The 16,234-nt window shown below is 41.0% G+C and overlaps 1 protein-coding gene across 2 annotated transcripts in view; it reads left to right on the top strand.

The window, feature by feature from the left end:
• NKD1 (NKD inhibitor of Wnt signaling pathway 1) overlaps positions 1-15,873 on the top strand; it is a 151,289-nt gene extending 135,416 nt beyond the window's left edge. For both annotated transcript variants that reach the window (XM_032787841.1, XM_032787840.2), the window contains 4 exons: positions 2,476-2,623; positions 4,332-4,416; positions 10,496-10,626; positions 12,343-15,873. In XM_032787841.1, the coding sequence (XP_032643732.1) occupies positions 2,476-2,623; positions 4,332-4,416; positions 10,496-10,626; positions 12,343-12,917 (939 nt within the window). In that variant the 3' untranslated portion in view covers positions 12,918-15,873. The remainder of the gene's footprint in view (positions 1-2,475; positions 2,624-4,331; positions 4,417-10,495; positions 10,627-12,342) is intronic.
• Positions 15,874-16,234: the final 361 nt, after the last annotated feature.

Below are 16,234 nucleotides of genomic sequence, written 5' to 3'. Positions count from 1 at the left end.
TTCCAAAAGTTAGTTTAGGAAGGGGGTAGTCCAGTGGGGCTCTGTCTTGTTTTTGGTTTTGGTTTTTTTTTTGGTCAGCTGCAATAAAAACTTCAGCTTGTGAAGCCTTCTGTCAGATGCTGCTCTTTCTGTTAAGAGACTTTCCAGTAGGTTTGGGTAAGTTTCAAGACATGATGAAAGTGTGAGAGGAGAGGGTGGGTGAGATATCGTCAGTCAGTCAGTCATTCCCTGATGCAGACTTTCAGGCATGGGTTCTTGTCAAAAGAATGGAAACAGGCCACCAACACAGCTTATGACAACCCTTATACCTTTGGGGATGAAATACAAGAGAGATTTCTGTGGAAGAAATGGACGAGCTGACAAATTCTGCTCTATTTCTACCAGTGTAAGGGCTTGATCCTAAGCGTTAAAGTCAGTGGGAGCAGGATCAGACCCTAAATCTGGAGTAATTCCACTGACTTGTGTAAAGTTGCAGAGGTTGTAAATCAGGGCAGAATTTGGATCTTCTACATTAGACCTTTCAGGCTAGAAGAGGTGGAGCTTCATCTACTGTAAATCATTTGCCTTAATCATAATTTCAAAGTTTCCCTGCATGTTACACTGAAAGGAATATGTCTGTTAACTGTAAAATATTCAGAGTGTGCAGGAGGTAAGTATTTGACTGTCTCTTTTAATGCTGGCTAGATAAAGAGGCGTGTATATTACATCAGGTTAAACTGATGTGTCTGCTAGCATTCACCTGGGTGTGATTTGAGGCTACATTTCTAAGGGTTGAACCCTAAGTGAATCCTATAGGATTTAAGATTTTATTGAATGCAAGAACTAAGTCTCCATCTTCTTCAGAACCAGTTTTGTTATATTTAACAAAGGTGCCTGGAAAAGGCGTAGTTCTAGGATAGGTCTAGGGTCAGAGAGACTGGTAGATAGTTTATTAGATGTGTATTCAGTGGGACCTTTAAAGTCTGCTGGGCTTGATACACTTTGATCCTAGAAAGGTGTCCATGACAGGACTGGCTAGTACTGATATAAATAAATAATAAATGTGGGTTAGTTCACTCAGAGAATTGTCTCCATCTCAAGTAATGAGCAAAGTACTAGATCTTTTACTCATCCTGGCAATAGCTAGGTAGTATGGAGTAAAGACATTTGTGTAATGTTAATGAAGGCTGACTGGTTTGGGTAAATATGAGCTGACTTGCAACACCAAATGCAAAAGGGGATATGTTCCACCCGTACATTAAGTAAGAAGAATGGGGATTCACTAGTCCTCCTGTAGGAGACAAATGGATTATTTGAATTTGGTAGTTCTGCTTCTGATCAGCCTCTGTTCAGTAAAGTACTTAAGCATGTGCTTAAGTCCCATTTACATCAGTGGCACTTACTGTAAAGCACAAACGTACGCGTTTTGCTGAATATGGATGGACTTAATCTCATGCTCAAATAAATGCTTGGCTGAACTAGAGCTATGGAGAGGAATTCTGAATTGTTCCTACCCTTGCAATTTCTAAAGCTGTCTTAATTGAATTATGAAACATTGTTTTTTATCTCACCTATTATGAGACCTGCGTAATGGTGATGGTAACCTAAAGAGAGGAATATATTCAGATAGGCCTGAATCTGAACACGAGATCTCAGCTATTCAGAACTTTGGGTAAGTTCAGATCCAATTCTAAATGTTGTGACGCAGGCCTTACTCTATAGTGGGTTGACCCAAAACACCCTTGTTGTTTTGAGAAATTTAGATCAATCTGATCTCTCAAACTCACCAGTAATGTGTTCCATGGAATCTCTAGATATCTCTGCCCTCTAGATACCAAAAGGGAATCACAGGAAGCAAACATCGTCCTGAGGCCTGGATTGGTTATCTATCATATGCTGTGGAAATTGTGGATATGGGTCTGCTTTATTTAAAAAAAATAAGGAAATACTTGTTTGGGTCATGCAAACTGTGTTTTCCATTGCTATATAAATAATTTTTTATACCTTAGCTGTATTTATGACAATAGAGAGAAATTGGTAGGGGAAACTGCTAGTTAAACAGCTTGTGGTGTGTGTTTGGAAAACCTGCGTAAACTTGTGTTTTTTCTAAGGGTGTTTTGGTCTATCCTGTCCCATTTCAGAACATTTATGTCATTTGAATGTAAGGAATGTCGAAGAAAAGGGTCATATACTTGAAACACTTCTTTTATAGCTTTCACCTGATGTCCTGAGATGGGTTGTATTTATCTGTAAATCCAGCAAGGAAACATGGCTAAGGATATGTCCATCTGAGAATAAGAAGACATGATTCAATGAAGCTCGGTACTACTTCAAGACGCAGAGCACCCTTAGCTCCCTTTTGAATTCAGTGAGATTTGAGGGTGTGTTGGCACCTGATTGGTCCAGAATGGTTAAATTGGTCAGTACCAAAAGAAATGGTTCTTTACCCATTTTTACAATATTATTTTTCTGGTTGTGTTTCAATCCCAATTGTAGGACATTACAAGCTTGCTTCATACCATCTATGAGGTAGTTGATGCATCAGTAAACCACTCTCCTAGTTCCAGTAAAACTCTGCGAGTGAAGCTTACCGTGGCACCTGATGGAAGTCAGAAGAAAAAGAGTATCTTACTAAACCCTCCTGGTAAGCATGTGCCATATGCCCTGTGAAATATTGCCAAAACATTTCCCCTCAAAGATTTCAGTTCACATTTCCTAGTAGAAAAACCAGTTATAGGGACACTTGAATCAGAACAACTGTTTCTGGGCGTGTTGTAATTTCTAACTGCCCATTGGAGGCCTCAGCTGTGGATGCTCTAACTTAGGAGTCTGTGTTTGAAATTCATTGTTTCATTTGATTATTTCTGATTCACAGTAGTTACAGACTACAAGCTACAAGAAGGTTTTGTCTACACTAGAAAGTTGTACCACTTTAACTATATTGGTATAGTTAAAGTGGTACAATCCTCGTAGTGTGGACACAGTTTTATCAGTATACAAGTGCTTTATACCAATATATCCATTCCTGTATGGGAAGAGAAATAACTATACCAGTATAAAGCAGCTTTATATCAGTATAACTGCATCCATACTATGCTTTGGCTGATATAAATATGTTGGTTTTAAAAAAATCACACCTCAACCAAAATAGTTATACCTGCACAGCTTTCAAGTTTAGTCCAGGCCTTAGGAAGGCAACTGAAGAAAAGAGAGAACTACATCACTGTACCTTTAATGCGTGCTATACAATATGTAGATCTGTTTAGCCCTTCCAGTTAATCAATAAATACTTGCTAATGATATAGTCGTGGCTGATGTAAATTGATCAGTTTAAATACAAATATTGGACAAATCCTGTCATCAGATGCACAAGGGTGACTCTCTTAGCCCTCTGAGGGCACTGTGGGCAATAGATTCTGCCTATAATGTGTTACTCTAAGGGTACATCTACACTACCCACCGGATCAGCAGGTAGCAATCGATCTATCGGGGATCGATTTATCGCATGTAGTGTAGATGTGATAAATCGATCCCCGATCGTTCTCCCATCGACTGCTGAACTCCAGCAGTGCAAGAGGCGGAAGCAAAATCGACGGGGGAACCGCGGCCATCGATCCAGCACCACGAGGACGCGAAATAAGTAATTTTAGTTTGATCTAAGATACGTCGACTTCAGCTATGCTATTCTCGTAGCTGAAGTTGTCTATCTTAGATAGATTTCCCCCCACTCCACATTGTAGGCCAAGCCTAACAGTCTTGCACAGTAAAGAATTACCAGGGCTTGTCCACACAAAAGTTGCACTGCTTTAACTATACCAGCATAGTGCAGTGGCCGTTATACCAGGTTAAAAATTCTTCTACCAGTATATCTTTTCGCATACAGGAAGGGGAATAAGCTATATCAGTATGGACACCTTTCTAGTAGTATAACTTCTTCATGCTAGGGGCTGTATCAATAAAACCACACTCTTCACCAAAACAGTTATATCAGTGCAAAAACTTTGGGTACACTAAGCCCCATAGTATTATCTTGATTTGAACTAATAAAATAAAATTTTCAAAAGCACCTTAAGTGACTGAGGAGTCTAAATCCCATTGACTTTCAGTGGGACCATAGGTACTTCTGAAAATGTTCCCCAAGGAACCTAAGTGATTTGGGCACCCAGCTACCATTGAAAGTGGATAGGACTTAGGCTACTGTCATTTTGTCACATTTGAAGATTTTGCCCATAACGAGGTATTATGGATTGGTGCAAACAGCAAGCCAATAATGAATCTCTATGTACTGCTGCACATTTGCCAGACAGAATAATATCAATAATATGAAATAACTTTCCTTTTTTGGGGTGCAGATTTGCAGAGCTCTAGGCACAGAGCTGAGAGCAAAGCCAATGAAGAACTGAGAAGCTCTGAAAAGAAGCAGCGGGCTTCTCTCAGGTAAGTGGAATGAACTCTTCATCCATTCAAAGGAAGGAATTGCTGAGCTGGCAATGGGCCAGCCTCAAAAGGCTCAGCTGCTGATATTTTAGTCAGAGGAATCATGGGACTTTTCACCTTGAAACAAACAGCAAATTCCATGGGATTACTACTGAAGTAGGCTTTCCTGTGGCACCCCTAGCTGCTAGTGTGAGTCCATATCCAGGAAAGCCTAGGAAGCTAGCTTTAGTGAAAGATGTTATTTATGTCTCTAGTTTCTAGCCATACAAGCTTTGCTTTACCATCTCCTACCTCTGAGAACCCATTGGAAGGTTTGGGTGAATATTTCACTTAAAAGAGCACCAGTTGAGCATCTCAATGAAAGATGTCTTTGCTTGTGTTTGGGCAAAACCATACCTTAACCCCTTCTCCACCCCTCCCCCCCTTTGCTTGCAGTTTCCATCCCTCTCCTACTATGGTCTGTTTTTCTTTTCCCTTTGTGCTATCCAGCTATTCCACAAAATCCTTGGGCAGGGACCCTGTTCTCTTACATGGCTTCTGTTATCACCATGCAGTCCAGTGGTGCTGTGTACAAAATAAGAAAGAACCTTAAATAGAGAAATTAACATTGAATAGTGATTGCTTTGGAGCCTTATCTCCCTTCAGGTTTACTTAGGCCACATTAAGAAACGTGATTCCATTAGACCAAGGAAAGATGGGTGGTGATATTTTAAAACCCCACCACCAATCCTAGGTGCTCTTTTAATGGATCATGGTCACTAGGGATTGATCCCTCGGGTACATTAGCACCCAGACCCAGATCCTCAAAGATATTTATGTGTCTAACTCCCATTGCTTTCAGTAGGAGATAAGTGCCTAAATACCTTGGGTCTCTGGGCTCAAAAGCTCGCGCCCCTACTACTTGAGTTAACAGAGTATTTTAGCTGCAGCTAAGTAGCAGGCTCTTACGCATTATGTGGGCCAGCCACTGGACTGACACATTCATTTCTATTTCTATAAATATAAAAGTGCCTTTTCCGGGCACTGGCCTCATAAGCAGAGTCTGAAAACACAGCCTGGTTTCAAAGAAAAACAAGAAAACAACAAGAAAACTGAACCACCATAACCACCATAACACCATAACAGCAAAAGATCAGCCAGCTGTCTGAAGTGAGGAAAAACTCCCACTCTCTCCAACCATGATCCCATGCACTTAACCAGCATATCACATGCTCAGGTATTTGAGCACTGAGGATGGCTGACCTGATTAGTTCACACAGAGGTATTGAAGAGAAATATAGTTTTTCCTTCCCTTTCCAGTCGGCCCAGAAGGACCCATGCCTCCCTTCAGCTTCTTCTGCTGAGTGGGCTTGGGTCTTAGTTTAATTTCCTCCTCTCAACTCCATTCCCTCTAAGCACCAGAAGATGGCTTCCCCCCGTGGGCAGACAGCTTCCAACCTATCTCTACTCTGCTTCCAGTCCTACCTCTTTGTTAACAAACACTACCAGTTCTAGTCCTTGCTAACACCTTGTTCCATATCCTGGCCTGAGCTCCAAACCCAGCCTGCCCCTCTTCTGCTACCCTCCAGTCTAAGAAAAGCAGATGGGAACTGGCAGTAGAGAAGGGGAAAGCCTCCCAGCAAAAGGAAGGGAGGGGAGGGGTTCTTAGCAGATGGGCAGGCAGAGTTATTGCCTCTAAAAGACTCCCAACCCATCCTGCCTCCTAGCAGCCAGAAATAGTTCCTTCTCCTTGCCACACAGTCCCCTTGTGAAACCCTAGCCCCTTAGGAAATTAGCCAGTCACTGATTAACGTTCACCTACAGATTAGCAAGATTCCCAAGAGTTGATGCTTTCATTGTAAATTTTCAAGGAAAATTAGCGCAGGGGCAGGGGCATTTGTTTTTTGTTTTTAAGTCTCAAGATGCCCTTCACCACTTGGAAAAAAAAAATCTGTCTATTGTTTTTTTTTGTGGCTTCCTGCCTGTGTGACTCAGGGTGCATCCATTTCCAGTGAAGAACGGACACAGTAGTTTCTTTTATGCTCAGCTGCAGGTACGGTTGCAGCCTTCTGGAGATAAGATAAAACAGACCTATTTGAAGTCTCTCCCTGAAGGAATGCACAATATTAGTTTGGATGCCATTCTAGAATAGGCCCCATTCCTCTGAAAATGTCTAGTCATGTCATTGGCAAGGTTAGCAAAGAGAAGCATGTATTTGCCCCATTTCACATCTTCCACCTGCCTTATAGACAAATGCTGCACTGAACATCAAAATATGTGATAGTCAGTTGAGACAGATCTGTCAAGGGCAGATTTCAAAGCGTATCTTACTTATTTTATTTATACAGTGAACAAAAATTCTCCCCTTGCAATTCATTGTAAAAGTGTTATTTCCCTTGTTCAAATGACTAATTAAACAAAAAACTTATAATCCTGTAATTTTTATATCTCCTAATATAAATCCACTGCTTTGGACAAATCCTTTCTATGGTCACTGTATATGTTTGGGCTAGTATGAAGTTGTCTGAACATTCAAGCTAGGGCAAAAGGGAATGTTAGTTGGGGCTGACATGCCATCGACACAATAGTAGTGATTGTTTCTTTGCAAAAAAACAATAGTAGTGATTGTTTCAATGCAAAAAAAAAAAGTTCTAGTTCTGACTTCAGGAGTATTTTTCTCAGGGGGATGTACTTCATTCAACAAATATGCCAGCAGGGGGAGTGTTCAGGTTCCTTGGGGGGTGTGGGGTGGGGGCAAAAAGCAACTGGGCCTCCCTTCTCTGGATTCGTCAGAAATATTCCAGAGCAGTGGATCCAGATTCAGAGATCAAAATTACAGGCAAGAAAACAAATTCTGCCTTTTTACTTGTGACTCCATACAGTTTGTTTTTTAGCACAAAGGCTCTCTCTGGGCACTTGATTGGTTACTTGAGCAGGCAGTTCAGGGTGGAATTTCTCCACCCCCCTTGAAAATACAAGTCCATATTATTTGTAGTAGTTTGAATGTATTTGCATGAAGAGACATCTTAGCTGACTTAAGATGTAGAGCCCATAACCTGTTCAAAAGCTGTTTCTTCATCTGAATTGAACAAGGTGCTGCTTCTGAATAGGACAGGGCTGTATTCTGAATGTCAACTAATCCCATTTGAAACCAGCAGTCAGACTTGAACCAAATGTGTTTTCTATGGGGCAGATTCTCGGCTCTGCTCCCTTTTTACCCCTCTGCCACAGGATGCAGATGGTCCCTTGGATACCATTGCCAGCAGGCTCATGTTAGAGCCTTCCTAGGCAATTCTAACTAGTGACCAGGGCTATGCAGAGCATCAGGCAGCCAACACTGAATTCCTGAGAATCCCCTTTCTTCCTGACACCTTGCCAAATGCGAACACAGCAAAAAATCTGGCCTTTGTGTTTGTTACAGGAATAAGCCCAAGTTTCTGTGCACGTTGGCCACATGCTCAGTCTTCCTCATGCTCAGCAGTGGCAAGGAGATGAATGTGGGGGCTCGCCTTTAGAGTTGCAATGAAATCATGTGTGAGAGGCATATATTTTCATGATTTCACTCTCCTGGGAATTACAGACAAGAGTCTGTTAATATTCAAGATGGAACTGATAGGGATGTCCCTGCCTGTAAGGTGGGAAGAGTATTCTGGGGGTGGGATTTCATATGGGCTAAAGCTTCTACCTGTAGTGCTAATGCAGATATTCAGATCAAGTGTCCAGATTTATGATTGGTTTACCCAGCATCTCTTGCATAATAATAATAGCACTGACAGCGAGAACACCATTAGCAGGCAACTTCGTGGGGTGGCTGTGTCAATGCTACCCCATTTCTGTTGCTGTTCCTACTTGCTTTTGGGCAACAGGGAAAATACTTACATAAAACCAGGCTTTGAAATATCTTTCCCCTCTCCCACAGAAACACAGTCTCCATTGGTCTCCTCCTCTTCACCCAGACCTGTTTAAGCAATTTAGCCCTGGCTTGTTTAAATGTCATGTTCTCTCAGACCACAGCTTTCAGGAAATGTCCTTTGCAGTTTCCTGACCTACACATTCGTGTTGCTGTATCCCCCGTTCTGTTACATAATGGCAGGACTCCTCATCATAGTGATGCTTCAGAGTTTCAGAAAAGGGTTTCATATACTGTTCAAAGACATTAGCAAATGTCTCTTTCTCAGACACACACATTCTTACATCCTGCAGAAGATTAGAATCAAGTGTTTGATGCCTGAATGCTTCCATGTATGTGCAAAGGAGCAGGCAGGCGATGGATGCCAGAAACCCCAGTGCTCAGAAATACTGAAAGTTCTTTTTGATGGTGGGGCACATCTCTCATCAAGGTGTAATTGCTTCACTGTGTATATTTGCATTGTTGAATGTCGTCTTACATGTAAGAAAGCTGTTAGAATTCAGGGCTGTGATGGTACTAGCATAATTTTTCTCCATTGTCTCAGTGGGGGATGGAATTCATTACAGTACCAAAAAAACTGGTTCCTCGGTAGTTCCATTTTGGACAGTTTTATACAATGATGCTGAATTGTGCTGGACCAGAAACAGTTATTCCTATGCTGTATGAACCATACAGTTTCTTCAGTGCATGCATGCAACTTCCATTGATCTCCATGAGCTGTGGCAGATCAGCAGCAATATAGGGCACTCATATGCCAAATCGTAGCTGCTGAAGCTTTTTGATTTGTGTTCCTACAAGTTAAACTGCCATAACTGTAGAATTCCACAAAGATCCAGATGAGGTTTGTATGGTGTATGGGCAGATCAGTTATCAAAAGCAGAAAAAGCCTGATAGTTTTCTGTTCCAGTTCTTTCTGACACGCTACTGCAGAGGGCTTCTGTCACTTCCAGGGTGTAAAGGTGACTTCAGCACCACATTCCAAACCTTTAAAGTTTCACGGCTTTCCAAGCAGGCAATGTTACATGCAAGAATATTTGCATATATTAAAGCAATGTAAACTTAATCCTCCAAATGAATCTGACACCCTGTGATAGATTGGGGATTTTTATCAAGGCGGCTCTCTAGGCAATCCCTACTGAGACACCAACCTTACACTGGGCACAATCCTGCAGCCTGCAAGGTGCTGAGAGATAAAGCTTAAATGCTGTGCTGAACTTGGGCCTGAGCACTCAACACCATGCAGGACTGAGCCCTTATTTTGAAACCAACCTGAAATTCTGGCTTCTCACTGATATAAGTAGGGTTTCACGAAAGTGTAAAGGAAAGCAAACTCCCTCCCACAGTCTCAGAGATGGAAGTGCCGCCCTGAATGATAATCCGTGATTTAATCAAAAAAGTATTTTCCTCATCCCATTTGTTGCAATAGAGATATTGTTCACATCTGGACGTGGTGAATTAAACTGTTCAGCATTGTTGGATACAGTATTGTAAACCTCTGCTTGATTTCCCCCCCCCCCCCCCCTCGTAAACAAATGGTATTTCAGATATTCATTCTCAGGAAATAGTTCTGCTATAAATAAAGTTGCAAAGCTGAGCAGGAAAAGGAGTCAGGATTATGAAGCCAGAGGTTGATCTGACTTTATTAAACGTATTTTGGCAAAAAGCAATGCATTATCTCAGATTTTTTCCACTGACACCTTCTCCCCCAGTTTCTCTCTAGTAAATACACCTGCCTACTTCCCTGAAGCAGAGCCACATGAACATTTAGACCATTTATCTAACACCAGACTCATTCCAATGCCTCCCTGCGGAGCTGGAAGCAGCCATGTCAAACAGCAGACTTTCCTTGGCTTACCCAGATTAGCAAATGTATTGAATGGTTTGGCCCAACTACAGACTCTACACAGTACGTAATAAACCCTTATGGTGTTTTTATCTGCTTTTGTGTGAAGTAGATTTGAAAGTATCCCTTTTTTTTGCAACATCATGGAATCAATGTATAGGAGGGAAAGGAGAGTCGATGCAGGGCTATATATTTAGCCCATTGGAAATCCAGAAGGTCAGACATTCTTTGTGTATTTTTGCAAGTAACTCCTATCATTTCAAAGTGTCCAAGAACTTTTGGATTCGAGGTGGCAGTAACAATCTGAAGAAGTTTTGCTGAATTTTCATTTTGCTTCCTGCCCACAGATATCACCCCAGCGACAACACTCCTGAGCAAAGCGGGTGCTATCGCCATTGCGTGGATGAGAACATTGAAAGGAGAAACCACTATTTGGATCTTGCAGGAATAGAAAACTACACATCGAAATTTGGGCCAGGTAATATAGGAATTGATTTTTCAGACTTTTGTCCCAGTTCTGTCTTCAGCTACACGGGCTGAATTGGGCCCACTGAATTTAGAAATGAGCATGTTGTATGATTGATCCATAGCTATTTACTGAAGATGGGCTTGGGGAGCAGTGTTCAGATCCAGTTTATTAGGACCAAGGCAAAATCAGTGCCAGGCTTCGATAATGCAGGCCACATCTGAGCTGGAACCAGAAAATAGTTGCTTTCAGATTTTGGCATCCAATCCAGAACCAAACCCCCCAGATTCAAAGGGGTTTGGACTGCAGTTTTGCCCTGCCTCTGTATTTTACTGTATCAGATGACATAATTTTGATACAATCTAGACTGATGTCCAAGAAGGAGAGTTTGTCAAAATAAAGTAAGTGTCAGGGCTGGGGCACGGGTAGCATGTCCTAAGGGATAGCACTGGGTGCAAGCCAAGAGTCCAGGGTCAAGGAGCCAATTACCAAGAATCAGACCAAGTTGGAACACTAGGAGATCAGAATCAAGAGACAAATAGAGGACAGGGATCAAGAGTCAGTTATCAAGAATCTAGGGAGGCCACTTGTCCAGTTTTGAACTGGATGGTCTTCTTTTGGGGTGTCCCCTGTCTGGTTTTGTCCAGTATTGGTCAGGGGATGCCATTTTTAAGAGCATGCCACTCTCCCCCTGCAATGTGATCTTGAACACATCACACATGTGAGGTCACGCCAGTGGGGGCAGAGTGGCATGCACTTAGAGATGATGCCCCCACCCCCATGTGGCATGACCTCACATGCAAGGTCTCCTGGTGGAGGTGGGGTCACACAAGTGGAGGCAGGCCCATGCCATTCCCAGAAGTACTGGAATGTTTGGAATTCTGGGAACATGTGAGTGACCACCTCACATGAGTCAGGACACAAGGAGGTCAGGATCAGAAGGCCAGAACAGGTAAACACTGGAGCAGCAGTCCATGGCAGCGGGAAGCCCAGTTGTATAGCCATCTTCCTGTTCTCTCCTCTGGGCTTCAGCCCTTATTTAAGCTAATCAGGAACCATGGCAGTCACCCAATCAGCATAGAGATGAGGCTTGTGCCTTAGTTCAAGTTCCTAGATCCGTGGTCCCAGCTGCCGTCTGTGAGATTGCCAGGTAGAGGATTCATTGGATAGTATTTAATAATAGGACCGTGACAGGTTCCTCTGGCTCCTGCCTCCGCTTCGGTTCACAAACTGCTCAGAGACTCTTGTGCTGGTCAGGCATTTTGTGTAGTTTATTTACACCACCTTCAGACTATATACAGCTCTGCTCCAAGTGTCCTAGGGAGTCCCCAGCTCCTGTAACAAGGAGCAAAGGGTAATCTCTCTCCTCCCCCTGTTGCCTGCTTTTTCTCTTTCTGCTTCCTTCCTGTGCCTATTTGTAGCCTCTGCCTAATGGGTTAATTAGCCTGCCAGTTCTGCTCCCCCCACAAATTAGGCACAGCTCTGTTTAACCAGCTCCATTCTGCGTTGTTTGATTGGAGCTGCCGTGACCAGAGTGCTGGCTCAACCATTCTTGCCTAGCACTCTGTCACAAGGACTTTTAAAACTTTTTTCTCAACAGCTACGGGTATAATTACGTTCACTTCCTGAGGAAAATTCCACTCTGCTGATAAACTTAACCCTGCCAAGTGCATGCTGCTAATTAAAATTTGAAATATTAGGTAACTAACTCTGTTTGTTCTTTTCTAGGATCTCCTCCAGCAGCTCAGAAGTATGACCCACCAAATAGAGTTGTGAATCAGACTAGATCCCGCTCTCATGAACCTGAAATCTTCCATGCCCACCACAGGAAATCTCAAGTGGTGGACCCCAGCCACATCAATTTGGCTGATGCCGCATACACCAAGATTGCAGAAATACAACAAAGGCTGCGCAGTCAGGACTCAAACAAGCACTTTGTTAGGTCACCCAAGATCCAGAGCAAAAATGTAGCCTCTGTTCACCCTGGAAGGGCAGTAAGGAATAAACCTCTTCAAGGTGCATCCATGCCAATGGCTTCCCCAACTGCACGGGTGGGCCAAAATCTTCCTTACCTCCCCATGCAGTCCCAGCAGGCTCACAAGAAACATAAGCAGAGGGCAAAGGAGAATCATCAAATGTGCAAAACCTTCCATTCTCCGGGGACAGTTGTGGAAAAAGAGCAGGTAAGAGACCTGCCCACAGTAATTTTATATGAAGGCCAAGTTGGACAAATGATCCAGAGACATGAACACCATCACCACCATGAGCATCACCACCACTATCATCACTTCTACCAGACATAAAACCGATCCCACCAACATCATCCAGGAATCCCCCCGTATGAAGGAAACGCCTTCCTGTGACTTCAGACTAAGGCATTATTATGATTAATATTATTGTTACTCCATTAATATTCAGCTAGCTTATATTTTAGAAATTATATGAAACCGTTGAAACTTACACTATTTATATGTTGTGAAGCTGCATAGCTTACTTAACAACTTGTTGATATTGGTTTTTAAGTGGCTAGTAAAACAACAAACAGCCATAGCTTTCAGAGCTGTGATTTAATGCAGGTCATCAACGCACTTCCTTTACAAGTACTTCTTTCATTGTATTAGAAAAAGATACTTCAAACAACACTGCAGACATCTAGCTTACCAGTCTGCCATATGTCGGCTTATTGCACACAAGCCTTTTATCAGGGGAGCAATGTTCGAAGGTTTGGACTCCAGAAATACTCAGAATAACAGAAAATACAAACAGCTGCTACCTCTAGTATTATTCAAATTTTATTTTCTTTTTATTGATTGTAATGTGCTACAAGGGGATTTTAATATACTGCATTCATGTAGCCTGTTTGTGTTGTACTTTCACTATCTTAATAATTACAAGGAAATATTAGCTATATTTGTCAACAGAGCTACATTTTACAACTGATACTTCCTTTTTGCCTTCAAGGTTCTTTACTGACTCAAGTCAAGTCTGTTAGATATTGAGTAGTATTTAAATATACATCCTTTTTTCTTTTGTTTACTCTCCATTCTGCATTGGGAAGCCATCTGAGAGGAAAGAAAAGAGGTAGATATGAACCCTCACTAAACCTTAATGCTTGGGCCATAACTAGCATTCATTGTTTTGTTTTGTTTTTAATCCACAATTCTTTGTTTTGAGAAAGAATTGGAGGAAACTATACTTCTCACTTTAAATGTTGGCAAATATATATATATATATATATATAAAATATAAATAGATAAATATATATATACACACACACTCTCAGGTACATTTTCTTGTGTTTTAGAAATCTGTGGTTTGAATATTAACATTATTTTTTTCTTACAACAGTGACTTTTTAGGTATGGTATAAAACACATACCCCATGGCATTTTCTTGGGTGCCTGCAATTTGTGTTTCCCCAGCACCTACAGCTTTGCTCTGCTCCTTTTTTTAAAGACAATTCAACACATAAAGAACGCTGCTCACAGTCATTCTGGCCTCTACCACTCTTTTCATATCAAAGGGCTTCCATTCCACAAAGTAAAATGAGGCAAGACCTATGAGACCATTATAGGCTGCTGGGAAATTTAAAGGTCAAATGCAAATGGGAAAAAGTGTGACAAAAAAAGTCACTAAATCTGAGTTTTGCTTTCTATGAGGCTCAGATTTGTAGTGCATTTGTACAGTGCAGGCAAAAGTGACTAAATAGCCACTGTTCTATTGCTTTTGGAACTAAAAAGTAGAGTTCTGATCACATAGAAATGTAACTGTTCTATCAGACGGATTTGCTTTTGTTTTTAGTTTCTTTTAATTATTTGTGTGTTTTGTCTACAATGTATAGTGTGAAATGTTACTATCCCACATTTTTACGGGCCCTTTATGAATAGGACACGTTTTGTTGCAACTGCAGTCTGGATCAGTTCAAGATGGGAGATTTCCCTGCTGCTGAGCATTAAAACTGTTAGAAGGATACTGTCCTAGGGAAGGACACAGAGACATCGACATTGAAAGAAAACAAATGTGGAAAGCCTTGCCTTCTTGTGGAATTGGAGAGGAATCACTGCTTGTGGGTAATTAGTTCCATCTCATGGCTCCCAAAATCAGCAGTTGTTTGGAATTATTGTCCCTTTGAAAAATCTGGTTTATTTTAATTTCTTTTGTAGATGTCGACATTGTGTTCTGTTAAAGCTAGCAAAATGTTTTAAAGTGTGTTTGATCTGTGTGACAACTATACTGTTCTGTTTATTTTAAAATTCCTAAGTCCAAAAATATTTATATGCAGAATTTTCTGTACTGAAAATATGAAACGGCCACAAATTTGGTTAGTTACCACTGAGTTGTTCTAGTCTAAGCCTATTTTGCTGCTTGTGTATTATTCTTTTTCAATGTATATATAATTATGGACTGCAAAAAAAAGGCATTTACATGTCTAGTAGAAGGAATAAGCTTATTTATATTATAGTGTTAACGAAGTCTGATGTATTCAAGTGACTTATGTTATATCGCATGCAAACACACAAGTGTACATTCCATCTGAAAAGGGATGCCATGTTATCTGTTCCTGAGATGTAAGTGATGCTGTTCTCTTTTCAGCAGAGTATTTGCCAGTATTCTGCAATGTTGACAAAAGAAATGGTTGATCTTTTTAAAAATACACAGATCATTGCTGTCCAAAATATTTGAAATCAAGAATATATTTAGTATGTTTCATCTGGGGGGGGACGGGGGCTTGGGAGAGGGAGGAATGTAGAATGGGCAAGAATTGCTCTAAAACCCAAAGATATTCTGCCAGAAGAGATAACAGCAGTAGTAACAAACTCCCATCTAATCTAAACATGTCCAAAGTTAATACCAATGAAAGTAGACTCTTAAAACAGTGAATCACAATTGACCATGAGCCACAACTTTGAACTTGATTTATTTTTTGATATCCAAAAGAAAAATTCTACCTTGCTTATATTCTGTGAAGTACAAATGAATTGGAATAATATGGCATTCCCACACTAAAAAATTTGCACCAGCCATGTACGAACATACAGTAGCTAAATACTGTGTTGCATTTGTGTTACGTGCATTAAGTGTGAATAACTGCTCATGTAGCACAGTTTTTTTCACAGAACCCTAAGTTTCTGTATCTTTTAAAAATGTTTGCTTTTCAGTATTTTGTATAGTAAATATAGATGGTTTTGACTAAATGCTTTATTTATTTAATAGCAAAAACTGTGCCAAGAGAAACTCCTGTTAATTAAAGTTTTACTAGTTCAGAAAATAACTTTCTGGGGGTCTTTTTTTGTGGATTTCAGTGGCACGTTGTGATTGCTGCCAATGCCTACAGATCAGGGAATCGCACTGATAGATGGGCCCCCATTACTGTTAATGGGAACAGGGTTGACCATAGAGGATGGAGTGTGCATGCTTAGGTTTATATTTAAAATATTTAGCCTGAAAGTTCAAATTTCCTATCTCTTACAAATTTCAGGCATGCAAATGCTGAAAACAAAAGCAAAAGAATCTAAGAAGATAGCAAGTCTCATTTTAGTCCATTGAACGCATGTTGATTTTGATGTGACAAAGATTTCACGCCAAGAGTATGGGATTAGAATCTCCACTATGCAGACAA

The sequence above is a fragment of the Chelonoidis abingdonii genome, chromosome 19, assembly GCF_003597395.2.
Source record: "Chelonoidis abingdonii isolate Lonesome George chromosome 19, CheloAbing_2.0, whole genome shotgun sequence".
Classification (NCBI taxonomy): domain Eukaryota; kingdom Metazoa; phylum Chordata; order Testudines; family Testudinidae; genus Chelonoidis; species Chelonoidis abingdonii.
The sequence above is the reverse complement of the archived record's forward strand: the minus strand, read 5'-3'. Positions and strand labels throughout refer to the sequence as shown.